General features: G+C 40.5%; 1 protein-coding gene across 1 annotated transcript in view; it reads right to left on the bottom strand.

Moving 5' to 3' along the window:
• The window catches only part of RHAG (Rh associated glycoprotein), a 33865-nt gene extending 22243 nt beyond the window's left edge, over positions 1 to 11622 (bottom strand). Inside the window, exon 1 of the mRNA XM_056130632.1 lies at positions 11478 to 11622. Within this exon, the coding sequence (XP_055986607.1) occupies positions 11478 to 11622 (145 nt within the window). The remainder of the gene's footprint in view (positions 1 to 11477) is intronic.
• Positions 11623 to 23901: the final 12279 nt, after the last annotated feature.

Genomic DNA, 23901 nt, shown 5'->3' with positions numbered 1-23901 from the left:
CCCAGGGACCCAGCTCTGGCAGCCAAAAACCTCCAGGACCCCACCCCCACCATGCTCAAAAACGCTTCCCACATCCTCGGGCCGAGCCTCACGCATAAGTAAACATATTCTTGGACCATGTGGCCGCATTTGTGGCCCAACGACACATCATCAGACACTCCCTACCCATTCTCCATAAATACCACACCATATTTGATGGGGTTCAGATAGTAGGCAACAAATCATAGAGGGAAATATATATATATGCATATATACCTATTTTCATATATATGTATATGAACATATATATGTATATGATGTGAACACAGAAGTTCACATATACATATACATATATATGTATATGACGAGAACACAAAAGTTCACATCACTCAACCTTTAACAACATGTTAGTGATATCCTAAAGAATGTCTTAATGGCCCTTGCCAAAATAGAATAATCTTCACACTGTTTCCTATATGAATACTTTTTTTTAAGCATTCTCAGCAGTTCGTCAGAACAGACAATACAAAATATATTATTTCGGTTTTGCTTTGGGACAGGGATTGGGGCTTGAGATGAAAACATCCAAATTTGGTGGTGGGAAGGTGTAATTGTGATGGGATTGGTGTTTGAATATTAAACATAACCAAATATTGTGAACTACCTTATAAAATAAAAAAAAATTTTAAAAATTCTAGCTAACAAATGCTGATTTGATGTTTTTGATATACAAGTGTTGACAGATATTTCTTTTATTTTGCAAGTTGCTTTGAAACACCATCTAATTTTTATAGGTAAAACTTTGGTTTAGAATATCAGATGAGTTGGAGTGGAACTAACGGAACAGGATAACATGATTTTGCTATTATGGGATTCAGTTCTATCTCTATTAAAGAATGGTTTGGATGATGAAACCCTAAATCTTGCCTAGCTCTAAAATTCATTTACTAACAGTCATAATAAAGATAAGAGTTAGAATTTATTCTTATGGATTTTATTGTTCAACTAAGTCCAGCAATTTATTTTCCTAAATATTCATTTTTCCCTCCTAGGACTCTCATATTCCTCCTATGATATATTAATTGTTTTTGTTATTGTCCTAAGAATTAAACTCAGGGTGTCACACATGCAAGGCAAGAATCCTACCCCTGAACTATAACCTGACCTCAAATCTACTGATTTAAAATCAAGCAGAAACCAACCAATGTAAAACTCTGCTTTATTTAATTTTACAAATATCACACGCTCCGATTTAATAATTATTTAAATGGTATCTTTACTCCTTTTAATGGAAAACTGTCACTGTCACTGTCCCTGTCCTCCCGTTGTTCATTGATTTGCTTGAGTGGGCCCAGAAACATTGTGAGACTTGTTATTACTGTGTTTGTCATATCAAATACGTGGCAGGTTCCTTGCCAGGCTTTGCCCTGCAGGCGAGATACTCTCAGTAGCTTGCTGGGCTCTCCGAGAGGGACAGAAGAATGGAAGGCGGAGGAAAGGATCTCTGGTCCAGCGGGTTGGCCACGTGCAAGGCAAACGCCCTACCCACGGTGCTATCACTCCAGCCCTTAATGGAAAAGAGACAAATAAAACAACCAAGTGTTTTATGTGGAGGCCAGCATTTTTGGCCTATCTAATGCTTGTCATTTTTTTTTGCCACAAGGGGGCCTAATAACCTCTTCTATTATTTAGGGTGATAGAGTTGATAAAGTGGTGAAGGCTTTTGAAAAATAATGCTTCTGTGCTGAAAGTAGACTCTAGACCAAACATGGCTGCCACTCAATGCCTCTTTTGCAAACCACAACACCCAAAAGGAGAGAGAGAACCAAAGGGAATGCCCTGCCACAGAGGCAGGGTGGGATGGGGGGGATGGAGGGTGGGAGGGATACTGGGATCCGTGGTGGTGGGAAATGGGCACTGGTGGAGGGATGGGTATTTTGATCATTGTATAATTGAAACCCAAACACAAAAATGTGTAAGTCTACAACTGTACCTCATGGTGTCTCACTAATAAAAATTAAATTAAAAAAAAAGAAAAATAATGCTTCTGTAATTAAAAGGGCTTCTGTAATTATCAAAAGGCATAGATAAAATGTTTATGAGTAATTAGGATTGTGAATGATCTTGCATCCACCTCTAAGAATTCCTGAGTGAGGACTAAGGAGAATGCCACGAAATTTAGTTTGTGGAGTAAACCATTTTCCTAAAGCAACTAAGAATTCTCTTTGTTCAGTAAAAAAAGGACTTTTTTTAAAGATTTAAATTTTTTTATCTTTTTTTATTTGTTTCTTTCTTTCTTTCTTTTTTACAGTTGTAGATTTACAATTTTTTGTGCTTGGGTTTCGATTATACAATGATCAGATACCCATCCCTCCACCAGTGCCCATTTTCCACCACCATGGATAATATCCCCCCACCCCCTTCCCCCCATCCCCCCTGTCTCTGTGGCAGGGCAATCCCCTGTGTTCTCTCTCTCCTTTTGGGTGTTGTGGTCTGCAAAAGAGGCATTGAGTGGCAAACATGTTCAGTCCATAGTCTACTTTCAACATGCATCTCCCCTCCTGGGAGGATCCTCCAAACATCCTTTATTTGGTGCTCCCTTCTCTATCTGAACTGCCCTTTCCTCTAGGATACCCGGCTGGCCTCTAAGTTATGGAGTAATCCTCCTGGTGCTGATCTCAGCTATTTTTGGGTATTAATCTCATACTTTGTTACTTTATATCCCCAGATGAATGCAATCTTTCTATGTCTATCCCTCTCTTTCTGACTCATTTCGCTTAGCATGATACTTTCCATGTAGTACCACTTGTATGTAAATTTCATGACTTCAAAAAGATTTAAACTTTTAAGAAGTCTTCCAACAGGCTTTAAGAATTGCAAAGACTTGTGTAAATCAAATATTCACGAGGTTGGAGCAAGAGGACAGTGAGTAGGGCATTTGCCTTGCATGTGGCTGACCTGAGTTCGATCCCAGGCATCACACATGGTCCCCTGAGCTCTGTCAGGAGTAGTTACTGAGCACAGAAATAGGAGTAACTCATGAGCATTGCCAAGTGTGGCCAAAAAATTTTTTTTAAAACACAGTTATATATGGTAGAAAGTTATTTTATCTTCTAGAATATGTTTATTAATGTCTAAGCCCATTTTTGGTTATTACAACTTGAATGCTACTGGATGTCTAATGTATAGGAACTAGGAAGTTGCTTAACATGCCTCAACTCCCAGAAGGACTAATGGGTTCAAAATTGGGACAGTTAGTAGTGGAGGTGATTAAAAAAAGAGATTAAAAGTTATACTTCTAAGGAAATTTCATCGATTTACTCCAGCGGGCCCAGTAACGTCTCCATTGTGAGACTTGTTGTTACTGTGTTTGGCATATCGAATACGTCACGGGTAGCTTGCCAGGCTTTGCCGTGAGGGAGAGATATTTCGGTAGCTTGCCGGGCTCTCCGAGAGGGGCGGAGGAATAGAACCCGTGTCGGTCGGGTTGGTTGCATGCAAGGCAAATGCCCTACCGCTGTGCTATTGCTCCAGCCCTAAGGAAATATTACTATGAAATTTTCCTGTTTTGTTAAAAGTTCTAGGGCAAAAATTATGACTTTTATACTTAAGAAGTTTTGTCTAGTGACACAGAAAATTCTGGACCTTTTTTATTTTAGAAAACCACGTTCCCAGTTGGTCCTTGCTTCCTTCTCCCTTCCCCACTGTTCTTCCTTACCGAAGTTAGACTACTTTTATTTGAAGTATTTTTATGAAAATTGGTAACAGAAAACAAAGGAATATATTGAAAAATTTAAAAATTGGAGAAATGTAAGGATACTAGATGCCTGCAGGGTTTTTATAATTAATTCCTATGTACCTGGTTGAAATCAATTTGTATTCGTCACATTTCAAATGGACTGGAGCAATAGCACAGCGGTAGGGCGTTTGCCTTGCACACAGCCAACATGGCCAAACCTAGTTCGATTCCTCTGCCCCTCTTGGAGAGTCCGGCAAGAGTATCTCGCCCGCACGGCAGAGCCTGGCAAGCTACCCGTGATATATTCGATATGCCAAACACAGTAAAAACAAAGTCTCCAATGGAGACGTTACTGGGCCCGCTTGAGCAAATTGATGAACAACGGGAAGACAGTGACAGTGACAGTGACACATTTCAAGTTATAAATAATCAGTATTACAAATAATACTGAGCAAGAGTAGATGGCATTAGCTTTACAACAGATTCGCTGAATTTTGCTAACCCTACGACCTTAGATAATGAAAGGATCTCCCAGAAGACTGGAATACAGCTTGAAGGGCTAGAGCACATTCTCTGCCTCCAGGAGTCCTGGGATTAATTTCTAACACTGCCTGGTCTGAGTACCACTGTGAGTGGTCTCCTGAGCAAGACTAGATGTGTGTCCTTCCAAAAAACATCCCCCTGAGCCTTAGTTACTTTAGTCTGTAAAATGGGAATAATACCATTTCGTTCATCTCCGTGAGGGCATAGACTGCTTTATTTATATCTGCAGTAACTGGGATAGAGGGCATGTTAAATAAAGACAGAGAAAACATGCAGAACTGGTATCTTCCTATTCAAAAAAAAAAAAAGAGAGTTTTAGGTCAAAGCCCCGTTCTCAGGGCTTACTCCTCACTTTCTTCATGCGGGGGATTGAAGAAATCCCCATGCCTAGCAAGCGCCTTACCTGGAGTTCTGTCTGTTTTGTTCTACATACTTTTAATTTTTATATACTTTAAATATTTAGGAAAAATGCATAATAAAAAGTTATGTACTATTCTCTTTAAATTTTTTTTGGGGGGAGGGTGTTCTGCAAACAATGCAGGACCTCTATCAGCTATTCTCCTAACTTGGCTGGTGGTTCAAGACAAGGGCCCAAAGACATGATTCTGCTCTGGGCCTGTAGTGCCAGGGTTCCCTGAAGGAGCTGGGGGCCCTCGGAGTTGCACCCACTATCAGGGCTGGCTGTGTGTAAGGCAAGTGCCTTACCCTTTGTCCTCTCCCTTCAGCCCTTTAATGTGTTATTACCACTATATCATCGTTTCCATTGCTCCACTTGTCCACTTAACCCAATTGAACTAATTGGTGCTTCTTCAAGCAGCATTCTTTGTTATTTGACGTATTCCAGGGATTGGAGCGATAGCACAGCGGTAGGGCGTTTGCCTTGCATGCGGTCAACATGGTTGACCCTAGTTTGATTCCTCCACCCCTCTTGGAGAGTCCGGCAAGCTACCGAGAGTATCTCACCCGCATGGCAAAGCTTGATAAGCTCCCCGTGACGTATTTGATATGCCAAACACAGTAACAAGTGTCTCAGTGGAGATGTTACTGGGCCCGCTCGAGCAAATCGATGAACAATATGACTGTGACCGTGACATATTCCAATAAAAAAATTTGTTAGTGGTGTATAAGCATGTGCTTATCTTGTCCTTGTCTGTTGGTGGTGAGTTTTTGGTTTTTGTTTTTGGGCTACACCTGGCAATGCTCAGGGCTTAATCCTGGCTCTGCTTGGAGTACCAGCTGGCGTGCCAGGGATCGACCAAGGGTTGGCAGCATGCAAGGCAAGCATCCTACCAGTTACATTATCGCTTCAGCCCTACCTTATGCTTTTTTTTTTTTTGTCCTGAATCAACAATTGTCCAATTAGTCCCTAAGTAGGGAAAGAAATTTAGAAATAAAGATTTGGATTCTAGTTTTGTTCATTTCTTTTAGATCTTTCAAGAGGAAAAAACTATTTTTATTAAAAGGCAGCAGTCAGAGTCTACTGGAATCTTATGTCTTATGAATGGTACATGAATGTGAAATGACAGAATGTGAAATTTATGTCTTATGACATAAGAATCTTATGTCTTATGGATGGTACAGCCATGGTCACGGTCCTCCCCTTGTTCATAGATTTGCTCGAGCGGGCCCAGTAATGTCTCCATCATGAGACTTGTTGTTACTGGTTTGGCATATCGAATAGGTCACGGGTAGCTTGCCAGGCTCTGCCATGCGGGCGAGATACTCTCGGTAGCTTGCCAGGCTCTCCGAGAGGGGCTGAGGAATCGAACTTGGGTCGGGCATCTTGGCCGCTTATAAGGCAAACGCCCTACCGCTGTGCTATCGCTCCAGCCCATGGATGGTACATGAACATGAAATGACAGAAGGCATCACAATGATTCTGGGAAAAACTTAGAATGCCAGCAAAATATTTCGTAGGGATTGTTTACACTGAACATTAGTTACTTTTTGCCCATAACATATAAATTGGTAATGCACTTAATGATACCTGAATAAACATCAGAACAAAATCTTAAATGAAGATCTAAAAATAAATGACTGTACTTTATCCCTTAATAACATTGAACTGTGTATAATAATTCTAGTGTTTTGCACATTTTTTACTGGTTTACCTTCAGTGGTTCCTAAAATATGATGTGCAGATATCTAATGCATCTTGGAGATATTTTCAGGGAATCTGAAATATTAAAAGGTTTTCCCTGATCATTCCAAGCTGCATTTTGCCTTCTTCACTGTGTTACTATTTTCAGAGATGGTGAAAAATATAAGTATGTGAAAAATATAACTCTGGAACTTTAACACAAATGAAGGAAAAGGTACCAAATTGATAATTATTAGTAACTAATCTTGACCATCTTTAGCATTACACACTTGTAGGGGGAAGAAAGATTTTTTTGATGTGTTATTGGGTTGCATATTTCTTTTTAGATTTTTTTTATTGAACCATCCTGATACAGTTACAAAGCATTAATGTTTGAATTTCAGTCATAAAATAATCGAACACCCATTCCTCCACCAGTGCACATTTTCTACCACCAATACTATTGAGTTACATCTTGAGAAACTTGGTTTTCTTTTGGTGTCATGCCTGGTGGCATTTAGAAGCTACCTAGACTTGGTGCTTAGGGGTCACTCCTTGGAGGTATTTGGTGGGGACCAGGCAGTGCTAGGGTTCAAGCCATGGACTTCTTCAGGAAAAGCATATATTCCAGTTCTCTTCCTGGCTAAACATTTTAAAACAAGTAAATACTTAGTAATTTTATCTCCAATGACTTATGACACATGACGGAGCTGGAGCGATAGCACAGTGGTAGGGTATTTGCCTTGCATGCAGCCAGCCTGGCCGAGCCGGGTTCAATTCCTGTACCCCTCTTGGAGAGCCCGGCAAGCTACCAAGAGTATCTCACCTGCAATGCAAAGCCTGGCAAGCTACCCGTGACATATTCAATATGCCAAACACAGTAACAACAAGTCTCCAAAAAAGTGGAAATGTCGCTGGGCCCGCTCAAGCAAATCGATGAACAACGGGAGGACAGTGATACAGTGATACAGTGATACAGTGACTTATGACTAGTGTTTAAGTTTCATTTAAGGCAATTGTTTGAAATGTAAGAAAAACACATGTAGAATACAGTTAGATGGATCTGGGTCTGTTATATAAACTAGTCCAGCCAGAGATAATACAATTGAGTTGGGAGATTAGTACAGCAATAATTTTAGGTCACTTTATAGAAGAAAGAACTTTCAGTTGTGTATAGAATAGGGTGTGGTCAGCATTTTGAGTGAGGACTGCCTTCCATATATGATTTTACTTTGTGGTCTGCTTGATGTTCTTCTGGGATTCAGGAAAAAACTATTGCTTTAATTTTTCCTCTCTTCTTCTCACTCTGGCCTCATTCTCCTTGTCCTTGTGGGTCGTGTGTGTGCACATATGTATCTGGATGTGGATGTGTATGAGGGGGTGGGTGTTCACAGGCATATCTATGTGTTAAAGTTCCTGTCTACAAATAAAATGTTTATTGGGTTCATGAGAAGAATATATAATTTTCCAGCTATTAACTACCATTGGCAACTGTGATTTGATATTTCTATTATAAAGGAATAGCACAGCGGGTAGGGTGTTTGCCTTGCACATGGCCAACCTGGCCAGCCCAGGTTCGATTCCTCCGCCTCTCTCAGAGACCCCAGCAAGCTACCGAGAGTACCTCGCCCACACAGCAAAGCCTGGCAAGCTACCCGTGATGTATTCGATATGCCAAACACAGTAACAAGTCTCACAATGGAGACATTACTGGGTCTGCTCGAGCAAATCGATGAACAACGGGAGGACAGTGCTAAACAGTGCTAATTGTACATATAGAATAAGAAAGAAAGGTAAGCCCAAAGGGTTTATCAGAAAGCTCTTATGCAATGTTCCAACGGTGTCTGAAATAATTTCTAGATGAGACCGGACAAGATATTTGTGTTGAAAGTTCCTTCTGAGGGTACCAAGAAAAATGAATTGAAAAGTGTGCATGTTCAGATTTTATGACAATATTGGTAGGGTGAAGGATGAGTTGGTTCCAACACATGGAAAAAAAAAATAAATCCCTCCATGAAGCAAGTGAAAAGAGGGAAAAATCAAATATGGAAGTATGTGAAAGTACAATGGCCAGAGAGATAACATAGTGGGAGAGAACTTGCCTGGCATGTGGCCAACCTGGGTTCCTCTGTTCCTGGCACCCCAGAATGGCATGTGGTCCCTCGAATTCCTCAAGGAGTGATCACTGAGCACAGACCTAGGACTAATCCCCAAGAACCATGGGCTGTGGCTCTCCAAACAGGAAAAATACAATAATAGAGTACAGATGCAGCCCACCCTGCAGACCCAGGTTCGATAGCTCTGCCCCTCTCGAAGAGACCAACAAGCTACTGAGAATATCTTTCCCGCACTACAGAGCCTGGCAAGCTCCCCGTGACGTATTCAGTATGCCAAACACAGTAACAACAAGTCTCGCAATGGAGATGTTACTGTGCCCGCTCGAGCAAATTGAGTAACAACGGGAGGACAGTGCTATTATAAAGTGAAAAAGTTTCTTCATCTAGTCATCTGTTCTTGGCCACTGAGTTGTTTTCAGATTTTGGCTATTGTGAATAGTGCTGCAATGAATACAGGAGTGCAAATGTAGTTTTATGAATAGAATTTTTTGGGGGGTCTTTGGAGATGCCAAAGAAGTAGAATTCCTGGGCCATATGGAAGTTCAATTCCTAATTTTTTGAGAAGTGTCTATGTGCATTCCAAAACGGTTGAACCAGACATCTCCACCTGAAGTAGATGAGGGTTCCATTCCCCCCATATCCTCACTAACACTGGTTGTTTTTGTTCTTTGTGATGTGTGCCAGTCTCACTGATGTGAGATGACATCTCACTGTTATTTGGATTTGCAGAGAACTTTCTCCTATACCTTTTAGTCAATTTTGAGGAAGTTTAAAATTTTAAAAGGAAGTGAAAAACAATTTTGGTCTTGATATTATTGTGATTACTCTTCTTGGCATCTACCACAAGACATTCTCCCTCCCCCATGCCCTGCAATCTATTAAAAAAAAAAGATGCACTCTCCTGTTCATTGCAGCACTATTTAGAATAGACAAAATCTGAAAAGAAAATCTGAAGGAAACCACAGTTGCATAACGTTTGAGTAACTCTTGCTTAGAGAACCAGGGCAGCAGAGGTAGAAATGGGAAAGGAGGAAGAAATGGTCACATTTGGACTGTAATTATTTTTCTAAATCTGTATTTATCTGGATTTTCTGACACATCAGCTGTATCAAGCACAAAAAAATGGAAAAAAAATCATGCAGAATTGGTGCTATTCTAGATGCATAAGAAAGAGGTTAACTAATTATATATAACGGGGGGCTTAGGATATGCTATTAGGATTTAATGCTCTCACTTAGCAATGATAATTTAGATGCATCAATTTTCTAAATATTACTTTATTTCTGTGGCATTTTATTATGAGATTACTATGTATGTTTTTGAGTGTTTATATTTAAGATAAATAACAATATTTTATATGTAATATATACAATGTATATATATTAGCTGGTATAATATGTGTCTATGATATCATATATGTGGTGGCATTAATAGTTTTTTGTTTATATGCTTTAGTTTGCCTTTTCTCACTTGAAATATCTTTATAAGAATATCAACTTTATAAGAACGTATACTTTGTTTTGTCTGTTTTTTGTTTTATTCACTGTTTAGAAACTTTGTCTTCAAAGATTGCTTGACAAAATTGGGAGCTTAGTACCATTTTTCATAGTGAATGATAAAGTGATTGAACTTCCACAGTCCCTGCAAGTGTTGGAGTATGTGTCCTAAGATTGGTAGGCCCAAAATCTAAAAAGCCATATTTAGCAATTTGGTGTTTTCCAACTTGGCTTTTTATCTCTAATTCTTAAAGTTGTATCTTGAGAAATTAGAGCATTCACAATGAATTAAACAAATTTTGAAGCTTCAAAGTTCTTAAAAGAAATGGATTTGGAAAACATGAATTATAGCTTGTATTTTAGCATTTTGTTTCCAGTACTATGGCAGCTAGTTTTTCACATGTGTAAGGGACCAGTAATGTCTTAGATTAAAAACAAAATTTGCTCTAATCTCTGAATAAGTTTTCTGTGGGACACATTTGGTTTTTAATAAAATACTTAGTGGATGTCAAAGAACTGGACAGAATTCTGTTTTGCTTTAGTGTCCTCTTGTAAGTTTATAAAATCAGGAACTCTCTTGGTCATCTAGCTAGTACAAAGAGGACTGAATTTGGAGTCTATGTATCTGACGTACGGTCCTAACTCTGACTTTTACTTGTAATGGTACATTTTTGCTGAGTCACTTAGAAACTCTGGATGTAATTTCTACACGAGAATTTCACCCATTATATAAGCTCCCTAAAAAATGTAAGCATGAAAAAAGAAAGTTTATATTGCTTTTAAAAGTTCGTACTTAAAAACTATAATACATATTGCTGCATCTCAGAGGAACTGCTTTCTTTTAAGAATATTATAAAGCCTGGAACATATTTTTAATTAAAATTCTATATCTCACATATTCTTTAGTGCAGCCTTATGAAATACATATTAGCCTCAATATTTCATGTTTGCTACATTATCCCTCCTAAAGTTACACTGAGTAAGTTTCTTTTAATAAGGTATGACATTTTTATATCTTATAAAATTAGTGTTCAGTCAAAGGGGAAAGTAAGGATATCTAGCAACGTGAAGGCCACACAAAAAACTATCAATTGGTTTATTCTAATATCTCAATAGACACCAATCCTGTTAGGATATGCTATTATTAATAACATTAATAGCATTAATAACATTAATAATATATTAATAACATTAATAATTACAACAATATAATTATAATAATCAACAGTATTAGTAATATATTAATAATAAATTAATAATATTAATATTAATAATTATAATGATATAATATATTAATGTATTAATAATATAGTAATAACATTAATAATATGCTATTATTAATAACATTAATAGCAGAGAAAAGACCACATGCCTCAGTACAAATGTATGATAGCCTTTGTACTCATAACTATCATATTTTATGAGCAGTTCAACATAGAGCTTAAGTGCCTACAGTGTTTAAAGATCTCACACTCTGAGAGTCCAAGAAACCCCAATGTAGAAGAAGTAGATTGGTTACTCACAAGGATACAACTCCAGGGTTCTGTCCACGGTGCCTGTCTTGGTGCTATTAGGCTTCTGTTCCGTTTCATACTCAACAAAAAAGTGAAATAAAACAATCATGGCAACTTCCAGGCCAATGGCTACGAGAGGAAATTTGAACCTCATGTTTGTGGCAAAGCCGGGGGCTGACTGACTGAGGCCTTCACGGGCTGTGTGAAGTTGATAAGAACAGAGAGGCAGCTTGCTGTGTGGAATTAGGCATGTTCAAGGCACTCCAATGACATCACAAGAAAAGAAACGGGCAGACTGGTGAAAACGCCCCGCCCACTGCAAAGAGTTATGCTCTGTAATCGAATAGTTGCTCTAAATCTAAACACTGTTTAGAAAATTATGCAGGAGACTGGACAAAGCCGAATGTCAAAAACGATCTATTTCATGAAAATAACTACGATCCTATAAATGGAATCAGAAAACACTTCTTGAATGTTTGCAGTATGAGTGGCCCCAAACCTGGTTCTATTGGGGACACAACAATAAACAAAACGGAACAGTCTACTACTTTTCTTTAGGGTATGAAGGAACACATTGAGAAGGCAGAACAATGAGTAAGTGTATAAAAGTGGTAGTCAATATGATTGTGATTACAAAACTATAAGACAACATAGTGTAGCGATATGTTTTGTATTAAGGTAAAGGTAAAGGCGTTCCCGTTGATCATCGATTTGCTCGAGCGGGCCCAGTAACGTCTCCATTGGAGACTTTGTTGTTACTGTGTCTGGCATATCGAATACTCTCGGTAGCTTGCCGGGCTCTCCGAGAGGGGCGGAGGAATCGAACTCGGGTCGGCCATGTTGGCTGCATGCAAGGCAGACGCCCTACCCGCTGTGCTATTGCTCCAGCCCCATGTTTTGTATTAGTATCTAAAATAATTTTGATGGGCATTAAGAATAACCCAAAAAATAGCATAATTCTTAGAAGAATATGTCATATTTGAAGAACATTAATCAGTTAATTAAAGCTTAATTACAGGAGAGGGAATGACTAAGCCGAAACTGTAATTTGTCTGTCTTGTAAGTGGCCTTGTATTCAATGAGTATTCAGGATGCTAGATGTTGGGTATGAGCCCATGAACAATGGAAGAATATTAAGCTCTGCAAGAGCAAGTTTTCTTATTCAAAAGTTTCCTTGAATCCTTCTTTCCTTTGCATCAGTGTGAATAAGTGAATACACAAATATGATGGAATTCATCATTGCTTTTTTTGTTTTGGCTTTTTGGGTCACACCCGGTGATGCACAGGGGTCACTCCTGGCTCTGCAATCAGAAGTTACCCTTGGCGGTGCTCAGGGAACCATTTGGGATGCTGGGAATCGAACCCAGTTTGGCCGCATGCAAGGCAAATGCCCTACCTGCTGTGCTATTGCTCCAGCCCCAGGATTCATCATTTTATCCTTGAAAAAAAAATCATAGTTAATCCTTTCTTTACAAAGTCTCATGTAAGTAAGATGCTAAGCAATTTGAACTACCACGTCATCCCATTTTTGCCCGTATTCGCTAACTGTTCTCCTAACAGAAGAGAGCACTGTTTGAAAACTTAGAGCAAGTAGTTAAATAAAATTTCCTTCACTAAATTTCATTCCAAAGATTCTTTTTGCAATGCAAAGTATGAGAAGAGTACAACTTAATTTCACATGGCTATAAATATTATTATAAAGTTAAATTCTTGTCAAGGAAGCATTTTTTTTTTCCTTTCTGGTATGTTTTTCCACAGTACAGCCTAAGATGCTAAGATTAAGTAATCTCTGCTATTTGTATTAACCTGTAACTGAAAGGTTTAAAAAATAATTATTTCCATTGTTCTTTACAGAATGGCATCCGGAGTAAGCTCACATACTTAGCTACAGGAATTCACTGTCTTTCTATACTTTGATTTCTGGTTTTGCAGTGGTTCAAGGACTGCTCATCAAAACTCCAGAAAAGGATTTTAAAGCAAAGGATTTTAAAGCGAAGGATTGATGTTAATAATGTATGTACAAACTTGCAGCAACCAATCATACAGTGGAGAAAGAGCTAAATATCAAAATCAATGTAGTTTCACTCCATTTAGAAAAATATTAAAATATTAGCACTGCACTGTCCACTGTCCTCCCGTTGTTCATCGATTTGCTCGAGTGGGCACCAGTCACGTCTCCATTGTGAGACTTGTTACTGTTTTTTTGGCATATTGAATACTCCACGGGGAGCTTGCCAGGCTTTGCCGTGTGGGAGGCATACTCTCGGTAGCTTGCCAGGCTCTCTGAGAGGAACGGAGGAATCGAACCTGAACCCGGGTTGGCCTCATGCAAGGCAAATGCCCTACCTGCTATGCTATTGCTTCAGCCCATTTAAATATTACCATATATATGAGAATGTTAGGTACAAAAGATTTGGGTTTTGTTGCACTCTTCTAAATCATAACCCTTGTAATGAAATAAGCAGAATTCTGCATAATTTGGGAAAACAACCATTTGTTACTTTTATCTTTTTTTTTTACAAGCACTTCTCTATGAATGGTATACTCTTTCCACGTGCTCTCTTCCACACTTTAGGATATCATCCTTACTTCCAAAAAGAATCTTCTTCCTCAGAAAAGTCTCTCTCTCTTTTTTTTAACCTTAATTTTTATGGATTAATTTTTTTAAAATTTTTTTTGTATTAGTGAAACACCATGAGGTACAGTTGTAGATTTACAATTTTTTGTGCTTGGGTTTGATTATACAATGATCAGATACCCATCCCTCCACCAGTGCCCATTTTCCACCACCATGGATAATATCCCTCCCACCCCCATCCCCCCCCATCCCCCCTGTCTCTGTGGCAGGGAAATCCCCTGTGTTCTCTCTCTCCTTTTGGGTGTTGTGGTCTGCAAAAGAGGCCTTGAGTGGCAAACATGTTCAGTCCATAGTCTACTTTTGACATGCATCTCCCCTCCTGGGAGGATCCTCCAGACACCCTTTATTTGGTGCTCCCTTCTCTATCTGAGCTGCCCTTTCCTCTAGAATGCCCGACTGACCACTAAGCTATGGAGTAATCCTCCTGGTGCTGATCTCAGCTATTCTTGGGTATTAATCTCATATTTTGTTACTTTATATCCCCCAGATGAATGCAATCTTTCTATGTCTATCCCTCTCTTTCTGACTCATTTCGCTTAGCATGATACTTTCCATGTTGTACCACTTGTATGTAAATTTCATGACTTCATCTTTTCTAACAGCTACATAGTACTCCATTGTGTAGATGTACCAAAGTTTCTTTAACCAGTCATCTGTTCTTGGGCATTCAGGTTTCTTCCAGTTTCTGGCTATTGTAAAGAGTGCTGCAATGAACAAACAAGTGCAGATGTCACTTCAACTATACATTTTTGTAGAAAAGTCTCTTTTGAACATCATCTTAAGCCAGTTTCTCACTATACTCTCTTATTAAGTGGTGGTCTTTACTTTCCTATTTTAGCAATATTTGATTATGGGTGTTACATTGGTGAAGTATCTATATGCCATTTTGCAAGTTGGCCTTTCTCCTCGCTGTCTGTTAGCTTTCTGAAAATGTGGGCTGCGTTTACTTACTATTTGGAGTCAATCCAGTGTCTAACAGATAGAGGACAACTGCCAAATGTCACCAGAGGATTAAATTAAGGGCAGTTTTCAAGGAGGAAAAAGTTCAAAAGGTAATTCAAGTGGTGTAAGAACAGGAGAGAAAGAATAGGGAGCCCTTGAGATTAGTAGCAGGAATTTTGCTCCATGACTTGGAGGCCAGCCACACGTGCTAGGGGAAAAGGGAGCTCAGATAGAGAAGAGAGCACCAAATAAAGGGTATTGGGAGGATCCTCCCAGGGTGGGAGAAGCATGCTGAAAGTAGACTATAGACCAAACATGACTGCCACTCAAGGCCTCTCTTGCAAAACACAGGACCCAAAAGAAGAAAGAGAGAACAAGGGGGAATGCCCTGCCACAGAGGCAGGGTGGGATGGGGGGGGGGAGGGATGCTGGGACCCGTGGTGGTGGAGGGATGGGTACTTGATCATTGTATAACTGAAACCCAAGCACAAATATTTATAAGTCTATAAAAAAATAGGGATCCTTATCTTAACAAGTTGCTCATGTGTGTGTGTGTGTGTGGTCATCATTGTTATGGGTACCCACACACAGTGGTGCCCAGTGGTCTTCACCCAGTCTAACCATGCAATGTTTTTTTTTAAAAACTTTTTTTTAGCTTTTTGGGTCACACCCGGCACTGCGCAGGGGTTACTCCTGTCTCTGAACTCAGGAATTAGTCCTGGTGGTGCTCAGGAGACCAGGGACTGAACCTGGGTGAGCCGCATGCAAGGGAAATGCCCTACTCACTGTGCTATCACTCTGACCCCTAACCAGGCAATGCTCTGAGGACTTTGTGGTAGCAAGAACTGAACCTAGGGTCTTGCATGTGTACAGCATGTGTTCTATCATTCTGAGCCATACCCCTGGGCTTTACGTTCCATGAATAGATAGATCCCAATATTAACATCAGTGTGCCTATATGTTCTCTTCCTATTTCAGGCAGTGAGAGCTTTTTCAGGATACAAGTGCCTTTGACAAAACTAGGACAAACGTCTAACCAGAAAGCTGGCAAACTCAGCACAAGGCAAATGCTAGCATGACCTTGCCTACTCCAACAACCTTTAAAAGAAAACCAACCATTTTACAGTTCTTGTCTCCAAGGAGACTAGCTGTAGTGTGGGGGTCTTCTAAGGAGTCGAAGCTTAGAGACAGATTTCTTCAGTACTTTAAGAGATTTAGAGTAGGTGAGGTAAATCTAAAAGTATCATGGAATGGATGACAAGTATTTTCATCCAAGATTGATTCAGTAACTTCTGTGTAGCCCCATGCAAGTGACACGGTTTCCTCACTTAACTTCTGGATATGTGTAAAATGATGTGACAGCTATTAATAGGAACTTTAATTTGTATTTACTTGTGTTTTTAAGGATATTGAGGGCCAGGGATAGACAGGGGTGGTTTAGTATTCAGAAGACACGAGGTCAATCCCTGATATTATAAAACAACAACAATAAATCATACTAACCACACACTTCTCCCCCCCCCAATCCCCCAAATACAGAAGAAAAAAATTAAAATATGATTACCTAAACATTTAAATTTTCACTCTTGGAATTGATTGGGGAACTAGTTTTCTCATGGGGTAGGACCAGATTCTTGACACCACCAGGAGTGAAGGGAAACAGGACATTGGTGGCAGGAAATGTACACTGGTTAAGGAATGGGTATTGAAACATTTTGTGACTAAACACAATCGTGAACAATTTTGTTAATGTGTATCTCATGGTGATTTAATAAAACTATTTAAAAATTAATTGACAAATGATTTATTTTCTTCACCTTTGCACATCTACAATAGAACTAAAGTGCTGGAGAATAAAAATGCTAAAGTCCATGATCCCAGAGACTCAGGAACGGATCTTGGAACCTGTCAGGTTCTCTCAGGAAATCTCTCCAGATTTAATTGTTAGAATTTCGGAATTTCAAAATTGTGCAGCCACTACTGCAACCACGAGATATCATATATTATTCGTGACCAGCAATAGAAAACAAATTGTCTACTCTTGCCTTCGGCAGATCTGAGTGTTGGGGTAAAATCCCAAATAATAATGGTGAGTGTGGTGTCGAAATGTTGAATGTGATCAAAGTATAGAGAGAGTGTTTTAGAAATCATCTGCTCCACATGTGGAGGAAGAGTGTGGGATCAGAGTATACTGGGGTTTTTTGGTAGTAGAGAATGGGCACTGGTGAAGGTATGGGTGTTTTGTTGTATGACCGAGACTTAAACCTGAAAGCTTTGTAACTGCTCTCACGGTGATTCAATAAATAAAATTATTAAAAAATGGGGAAAAAAAGTAAGGTGGAGTTCATGCACAATTCAATCAGCCTAATCAGTGGCTGAATAAATAGCAGTACTCCTACATAAAAAAAAGTGCTAAAGTGTTTTAAACATTTTCTAAGCCCTAGACATTAATTTAGGTGTTCATCCACTGCATTTAATCAACTACACGATATATATATGTATATATATGCATATATACATATATATAAAATTGTCTCAATTGATTTAAGATATTTAAAAAGATAGCACAGCGGGTAAGGCGTTTGCCTTGCATGCAGCTGACCTGGTCGGCCCAGGTTCGATTCCTCTGCCCCTCTCAAAGAGCTTGGCAAGCTACCGAGAGTATCTCGCCCGCACAGCAAAGCCTGGCAAGCTCCCCGTGACGTATTCGATATGCCAAACACAGTAACAACAGGTCTCACAATGGAGACGTTACTGGCCCGCTCGAGCAAATCGATAAACAACGGGAGGACAGTGCTACAGTAATAGTGCTCATCTAGCAGCTGCCATATTGGGTATCCATTCCAGCACCCTCCTTTTGGCCCTCTTTAATGTTTTCTTTATAAAAGAGACATTGGGTTTTATTTTATTTGGAGTAATTCTCTGTCGACCTTTGTTTCCCAAGACATAGAAAGATCAGAACATTTTCTGTTGTCATTTAGTTATCTCGTGAAGAATAATACCTTCTGCATGATCACAAAGTCTTTTTCCACTTCTCAAATCTGTCTTTGAATGCTCTGGGCCTTCCACTGTTCCCCTTCAGGATTTGACCCTTCGACTTTCACGGTTGGTAGTACTCCAGCCCTCCCCACCCCCCGCCCACCTCCGGCTTGGTTACAAGAGCTGAACGATGAGCACCAGCAAACCCCAAGCAACTGTTTAAAGCTTAGGCCGTGGGGCTGGAGTGATAGCACAGCGGGGAGGGCGTTTGCCTTGCACACCGCCGACCCAGGTTCGATTCCCAGCATCCCATATGGTCTTCTGAGCACCGCCAGGAGTAATTTCTGAGTGCAGAGCCAGGAGTAACCACTGTGCCTTGCTGGATGTGACCCAAAAAGCCAAAAAAAAAAAAAAATTAAAGCTAAGGCCATTGCTTAAACAGCGTTTGTAACCATTTTTGTAACCTGGATACTTGGTCAGCCTGTTAAAGCCCCTGAATATTCTCAAAAGAGCTTATAATATACAAAATAAAAATACATAAAAATATTCAGGAAACCAGTTGAAAGTTGATACAATATAATAAAAGAGAAAGGTGTAGGATAATAAATAGTATCATTAAAGTAGGAACCGTGAATATAGTCAATCATGACTCACTGTGAGAGATATGAACAGATATAATGGCTGGAGCCATAGCACAGCGGTAGGGCGTTTGCCTTGCGCGCAGCCAACATGGCCGACCCGAGTTCGATTCCTCCGCCCCTCTCGGAGAGCCCGGCAAGCTACCGAGAGTATTCGATATGCCAGACACAGTAACAACAAAGTCTCCAATGGAGACGTTACTGGGCCCACTCGAGATATAATAAAAGGACCAAATTTTGTGGTTTCTATTTGGCGGAAAAGATCCTAAGTCCTTCTAATAATACTTTTATTTACAACATTCTCAACACTGAATTGTGATATACACAATGGAATACCATCTTGCTTGTGCTATAATTTGGATGGAACCCGAGTGTATCATTAAGTAAAATAAGTTTGAGAGGTCTCACTCATAAGTGGCACATTTTAAGAAAAAAAAAATCCAAGAGAATGAATCGAATCAGTGCAAATAGAGATGGATTCTGGAACTGAGACTGCAAAATGGCAGGGAAGGAGAGGCGTTCCAACCGTGGGAGGGCCCCAACTAGAACTGACACAGAGCAGTGATGGAAATCTTGGACGTTTGGGTGGCTCTGGAGGTGCAGTAACTTGGCCAGCAAAAGCACAAAATTTTACACCTATAACTATGTCACTTCAAGAAAAGTAGCACTGTCCTATAGCACTGTCCTCCCGTTGTTCATCGATTTGCTCGCGTGGGCACCAGTAACATCTCCATTGTGAGACTTGTTGTTACTGTGTTTGGGTAGTATGCCCTAAATTCACTATTAATTGCTAAACCGTTTTTACTCAATTACAATAAAGATTTTTTTTTAAAAAAAGGGGGAGTCATTGAGGAGGAATTTTAGGAGCAGAAGGTGGCTTCTGGGTTGCAGGGAGATCCCGCCCACCAGATTAGTTTCTGGCAGTTGGGCCCCTGGGAGTACCAGGCTGAAAGAAATGGGAAGTAAGTCTCCTGGACTAGCAGCCTAGAGCAAGCTGCTTTCCACAGATAAGGTCAGAGCTGAAGGGCCTCACAGAAAGCGAGACAGCTCCCCGTTTTCCCTTCCAGAGCTTGATGCGTTTCTGCAGCACCACTTGTTATCATTCTGCTTATCAGCCCCCGTCAGCTTGCTGATCTTTAGACTCTGCTGTGCCTTTGGAGTGTTTGGTGGCGGTTCGAATGCCCATGGGCTTCTGACACCGGCTAGCTCTTTACCCGTGCTACTTAGGATCTTTCAAACTGTCTAGCAAGGTGATGTGTTTCTTATTGTTACTTTACAACTGAGAATGCCCAGAAACCACCTGACAGCCAGAGTTATGTTACATAACATCCGAGGTTATCCCTACCAACAGGACAATTTTTTTTCTCTCAAATTAAAATGCAGAGATTCTCCAATTCTGCAACTGTTATGCTTTTTTCTTTGGTAAATGCAATTTGGTGTTCTTAGACTCTGAGCTACCATTCAGAGAAATAGAAACAAGTGTGTATGTCTATAAACACACATAGACTATTTATCTTGTCAATTTCTAAATGCAAGAGAGAGAGAACAAAAGGGAATGCCCGGCCAGAGAGGCAGAGTGGGATGGGGGGATGGGGGGTGGAAGGGATTCTGGGACCCGTGGTGATGGAGGATGGGCGCTGGTGGAGGGATGGGTACTTGATCATTGTATAACTGAAACCCAAGCACAAACATCTGTAAGTCTATAACTGTACCTCGTGGTGTTTCACTAATAAATAAATTAATTAAAAAATAAAAATACAAAAAAAAAGAATGTACTTGATAACATATGGGCTTACTTTGCTATAGTTTTTGTCGACTATAGTAAAAAATCATCGATTGTTGTCACCCTTTTTGGAGAAATAAATTAATATTGTATGTCTCTCATTATATAATCCATTCATTTCGTTCTCAGGATGTATCTTTTAATTCAGTTGCGGTTTGCAGTTCTGGTCCAATATCACTGCATCTGGTAGAGGGGAGAGGCTGAGGTGATATGTAAAAAAGTTAAAAACAAAACAACAGGGGCTGGAGCAATAGCACAGCGAGTAGGGCGTTTGCCTTGCACGTGGCTGACCAAGGTTCGATTCCCAGCATCCCATATGGTCCCTCAAGCACCACCAGGAGTAGTTCCTGAGTGCAGAGCCAGGAGTAACCCCTGAGCATCGGCTGGGTGTGACCCAAAAAGCAAAAAAAAAAAAAAAAAACAACAACCATGCAACAACAAAAACAACAGCACAGTCTTTGAGAGCAGTGTTCTACCTTCTTGACAAGATTCGCATAAAAAAGTGAACAAACATCCTTCCCCATCCATCTTCACCAGATACACTAGAAAAATCAGAAACCTACAGAGACTTCCTGCAGACCCACTCTCGGACTGGAAGTACACATTTATGAAGGTGCCCAAATCATCCCTTCAAGCTTTTCCTGCCTTGTTTTGGGCAAAAAATATTTTAAGTGCCCAGTCTAATTCTCTATTAAACTGTTACTCTAAGGATCATCTCCTTCTGTCCATCATTCAATATTACGGATAATCAGCTGTGTTTTGTGTTTGTAAACATCCGTCACTGGTTTTCAAACTGATGCAGTGTATTCTATTCTGATTCTTTCGTAACACTGAACATGTGCAGTGATCATAGGTAAGAAGAGCCCAGTCACGAGAGGTCAGAACTGTTCTCATCAGGACACATTTCTCACCTTCCAGGACCACATGCCTGTTTGTTCAAGGCCTTCCTATCAAGGAACTGGCCGCATATTCCTTGTACTCTCTGTCTCTTGTACTTGCATTCAGGATAATTTTTATTTTATTTTTTTATTTATTTTGTTTTCCTGCTTTGTGTGTGTGTGCGCGGGCCCGGGGGTGTTGGAGTACACGGAGCTTGGGTTTATCAGATTGTACTCATCACATGCTCCCGAGTCACTCCCATTACTTTGTCTGCTTGTAACCACTTCTATGCTCTCTTCCCCAACCAATTTGTAAGGTCTCATCCTTCTTAGACACTGAAGCTGTACTGTAAGTTAATATTGTCTTTCTCCTCTCCTTATGTCTTTTGAGCAGTTTACTTTAATGCAATGTCCTTTGTATAGATACAGGAAGACAATTAATTAATATGCTCTGTAACTTAGGAATTGATTGGCTTTGAATGTTATTCACTCCTGGGCATCTGCCTTCTCAACTTAAGCCTCAGTTGCCCTCACTTCCTAGCACCCCAAGGGCAGGGTCCCGATGTGGGACTGTATGGAACCAGGGCAAGCCGGTAAGTTATGTGCTACCCTGGCATCGCGATGGGCCAGGCCAAGGTGCCACGATTCTTAACTATAAGTTAAGAGTTTGATCATAGGCAAATGATGTCATGATCCAAAAGTAACGACGAGACTAGGGCCCTGCTGCTAGGAATAGGAAAGATATCTGGCCTGAGCACTGCAGTCTGAGATTGAGATGGCCCTAGGAGAGCAATTCTATAAGCTCAAAGTATTTCTTACTGTGTCCATACGAAATGATTAATATTATGTATGCTTATATGTTGTTTGGACAAGGAGAGGAGAAACCCGTCCTAGAAGCAGTTTTCTGTGTGTCCTGACTAGCTTGGATGAGACCGCTTTTTTGGAGATGTAGATTCCAAGCTCTAGCAGACTGGTCTTTGTTGTGCTAATCTAAGTGCTTGTAGCTTGTGAAAAGGTGAGGCCAGGATTACTGGCCTGCGGATGTAAGGAAACAATGTATGTTTGCCTCAGTGTTCTTTCTGTAACTCCTTTTGATGACATCATTATATTGCGCCTTTTAGAGGTACTATGATCTATATAAGGGAGATTTCAGGGCTCTCTGGGGGGACACGTGCATCAGAGAACCTGGGAAGATGGGGCTGAGGACAGAAGCAGAGAGAACAAAGGCGCACGTGCTCGAGGATTCCTGAGGCCTCCATGACATACATCTCTTCCATGTAATAAACGGCTACTAAGACCAACTAGCTTGGCCTCGTTTCCTTCCTTCACCTGACCATCGCCATCGACCTCCCTGGAGTGGGGAAACGGCAAGACCGCCGGCCTTTTATTTTTTGTGTGTTTACACACGGGGGGAGGATGGCGTCACATCCGGCAATGCTCAAGGGGTTACTCCTGATCCTGCACTCAGAAATTACTCCTAGTGATGCTTGGGGGACCATATGCGATGCCTGGGATGGAACTGGGTTTAGAAAGGTGCAAGGCAAATGCCCTACCAGCTCTACTGTCGCTACAGCTCCTCAGAATAATTTTTCTTTTTATATATTTATTTATTTATTTATTGAATTACCCGCACAGCAAAGCCTGGCAAGCTCCCTGTGACGTACTCAATATGCCAAACACAGTAACAAGAAGTCTCAGAATGGAGTCGTTACTGGGCCCGCTCGAGCAAATCGATGAACAACAGGAGGACAGTGTTTGTTTTGTTTGTTCTTGAATCACCATGAGGTACAGTTACAAAGCTTTCATGATTGAGTTTCAGTCAGACAATGATTGAACATTCATCCCTCCACCAGTGTACATTTCCAACCACCAATGTCCCAAGAATCCCTCTGCCACCCCTAATTTACCCCACCCCCTGTCTCTATGACAGGCACCTTCCTTCCTACTCTCTACTTTTGGGAATTAGGTGTTTGCAATACAGATACTGAGAGGACATCATGTTTGGTCCTTTGTCCACTTTCAGCAAAAGTCTCCCATCCTGAGGGATCCCTCCAACCATCATTGGCTTAGTCCCTTCTAAGAAGGTACTTAGTCCTTCTCTAGTTCAACTACCTTCTTCCCCAGTGCATGAGGCAGGCTTCCAAACCATGGAGCAAACCTCAGGATAATTGTTCCCGCCTTTAAAATTTTTTATTAATTCACTGTGAGACACAGTACCAAAAATTTCATGGTTGAACTTTGATCATACAGTCATCAAACACCCATCCTTTCACCAGTACACATTTTCCACCACCATAATTCCCAGTATTTCCCCCCGCCCAGCCCCATTTCTCTCACTGCCTGTGTGTCAGACAATTTGCAAAGTATTCTTTCTCTACTTTAGGCTGAAGCGATAGCACAACGGATAGGGTGTTCGCCTTGCAAGCGGCCAACCTGGCTGACCTGAGTTCAATTCCTCCGCCCCTCTCCGAGAGTCTGGCAAGCTACCAAGAGTATCTCACCCTGGCAAGGTCCCCGTGACGTATTCGATATGCCAAACACAGTAACAATTGTCACAGTGGAGACATTACTGGGC

The sequence above is a fragment of the Sorex fumeus genome, unplaced genomic scaffold, assembly GCF_029834395.1.
Source record: "Sorex fumeus unplaced genomic scaffold, SorFum_2.1 ptg000080l, whole genome shotgun sequence".
NCBI classification, from domain to species: Eukaryota; Metazoa; Chordata; class Mammalia; order Eulipotyphla; family Soricidae; genus Sorex; species Sorex fumeus.
This window is presented reverse-complemented; position numbering and strand designations above follow the sequence as displayed.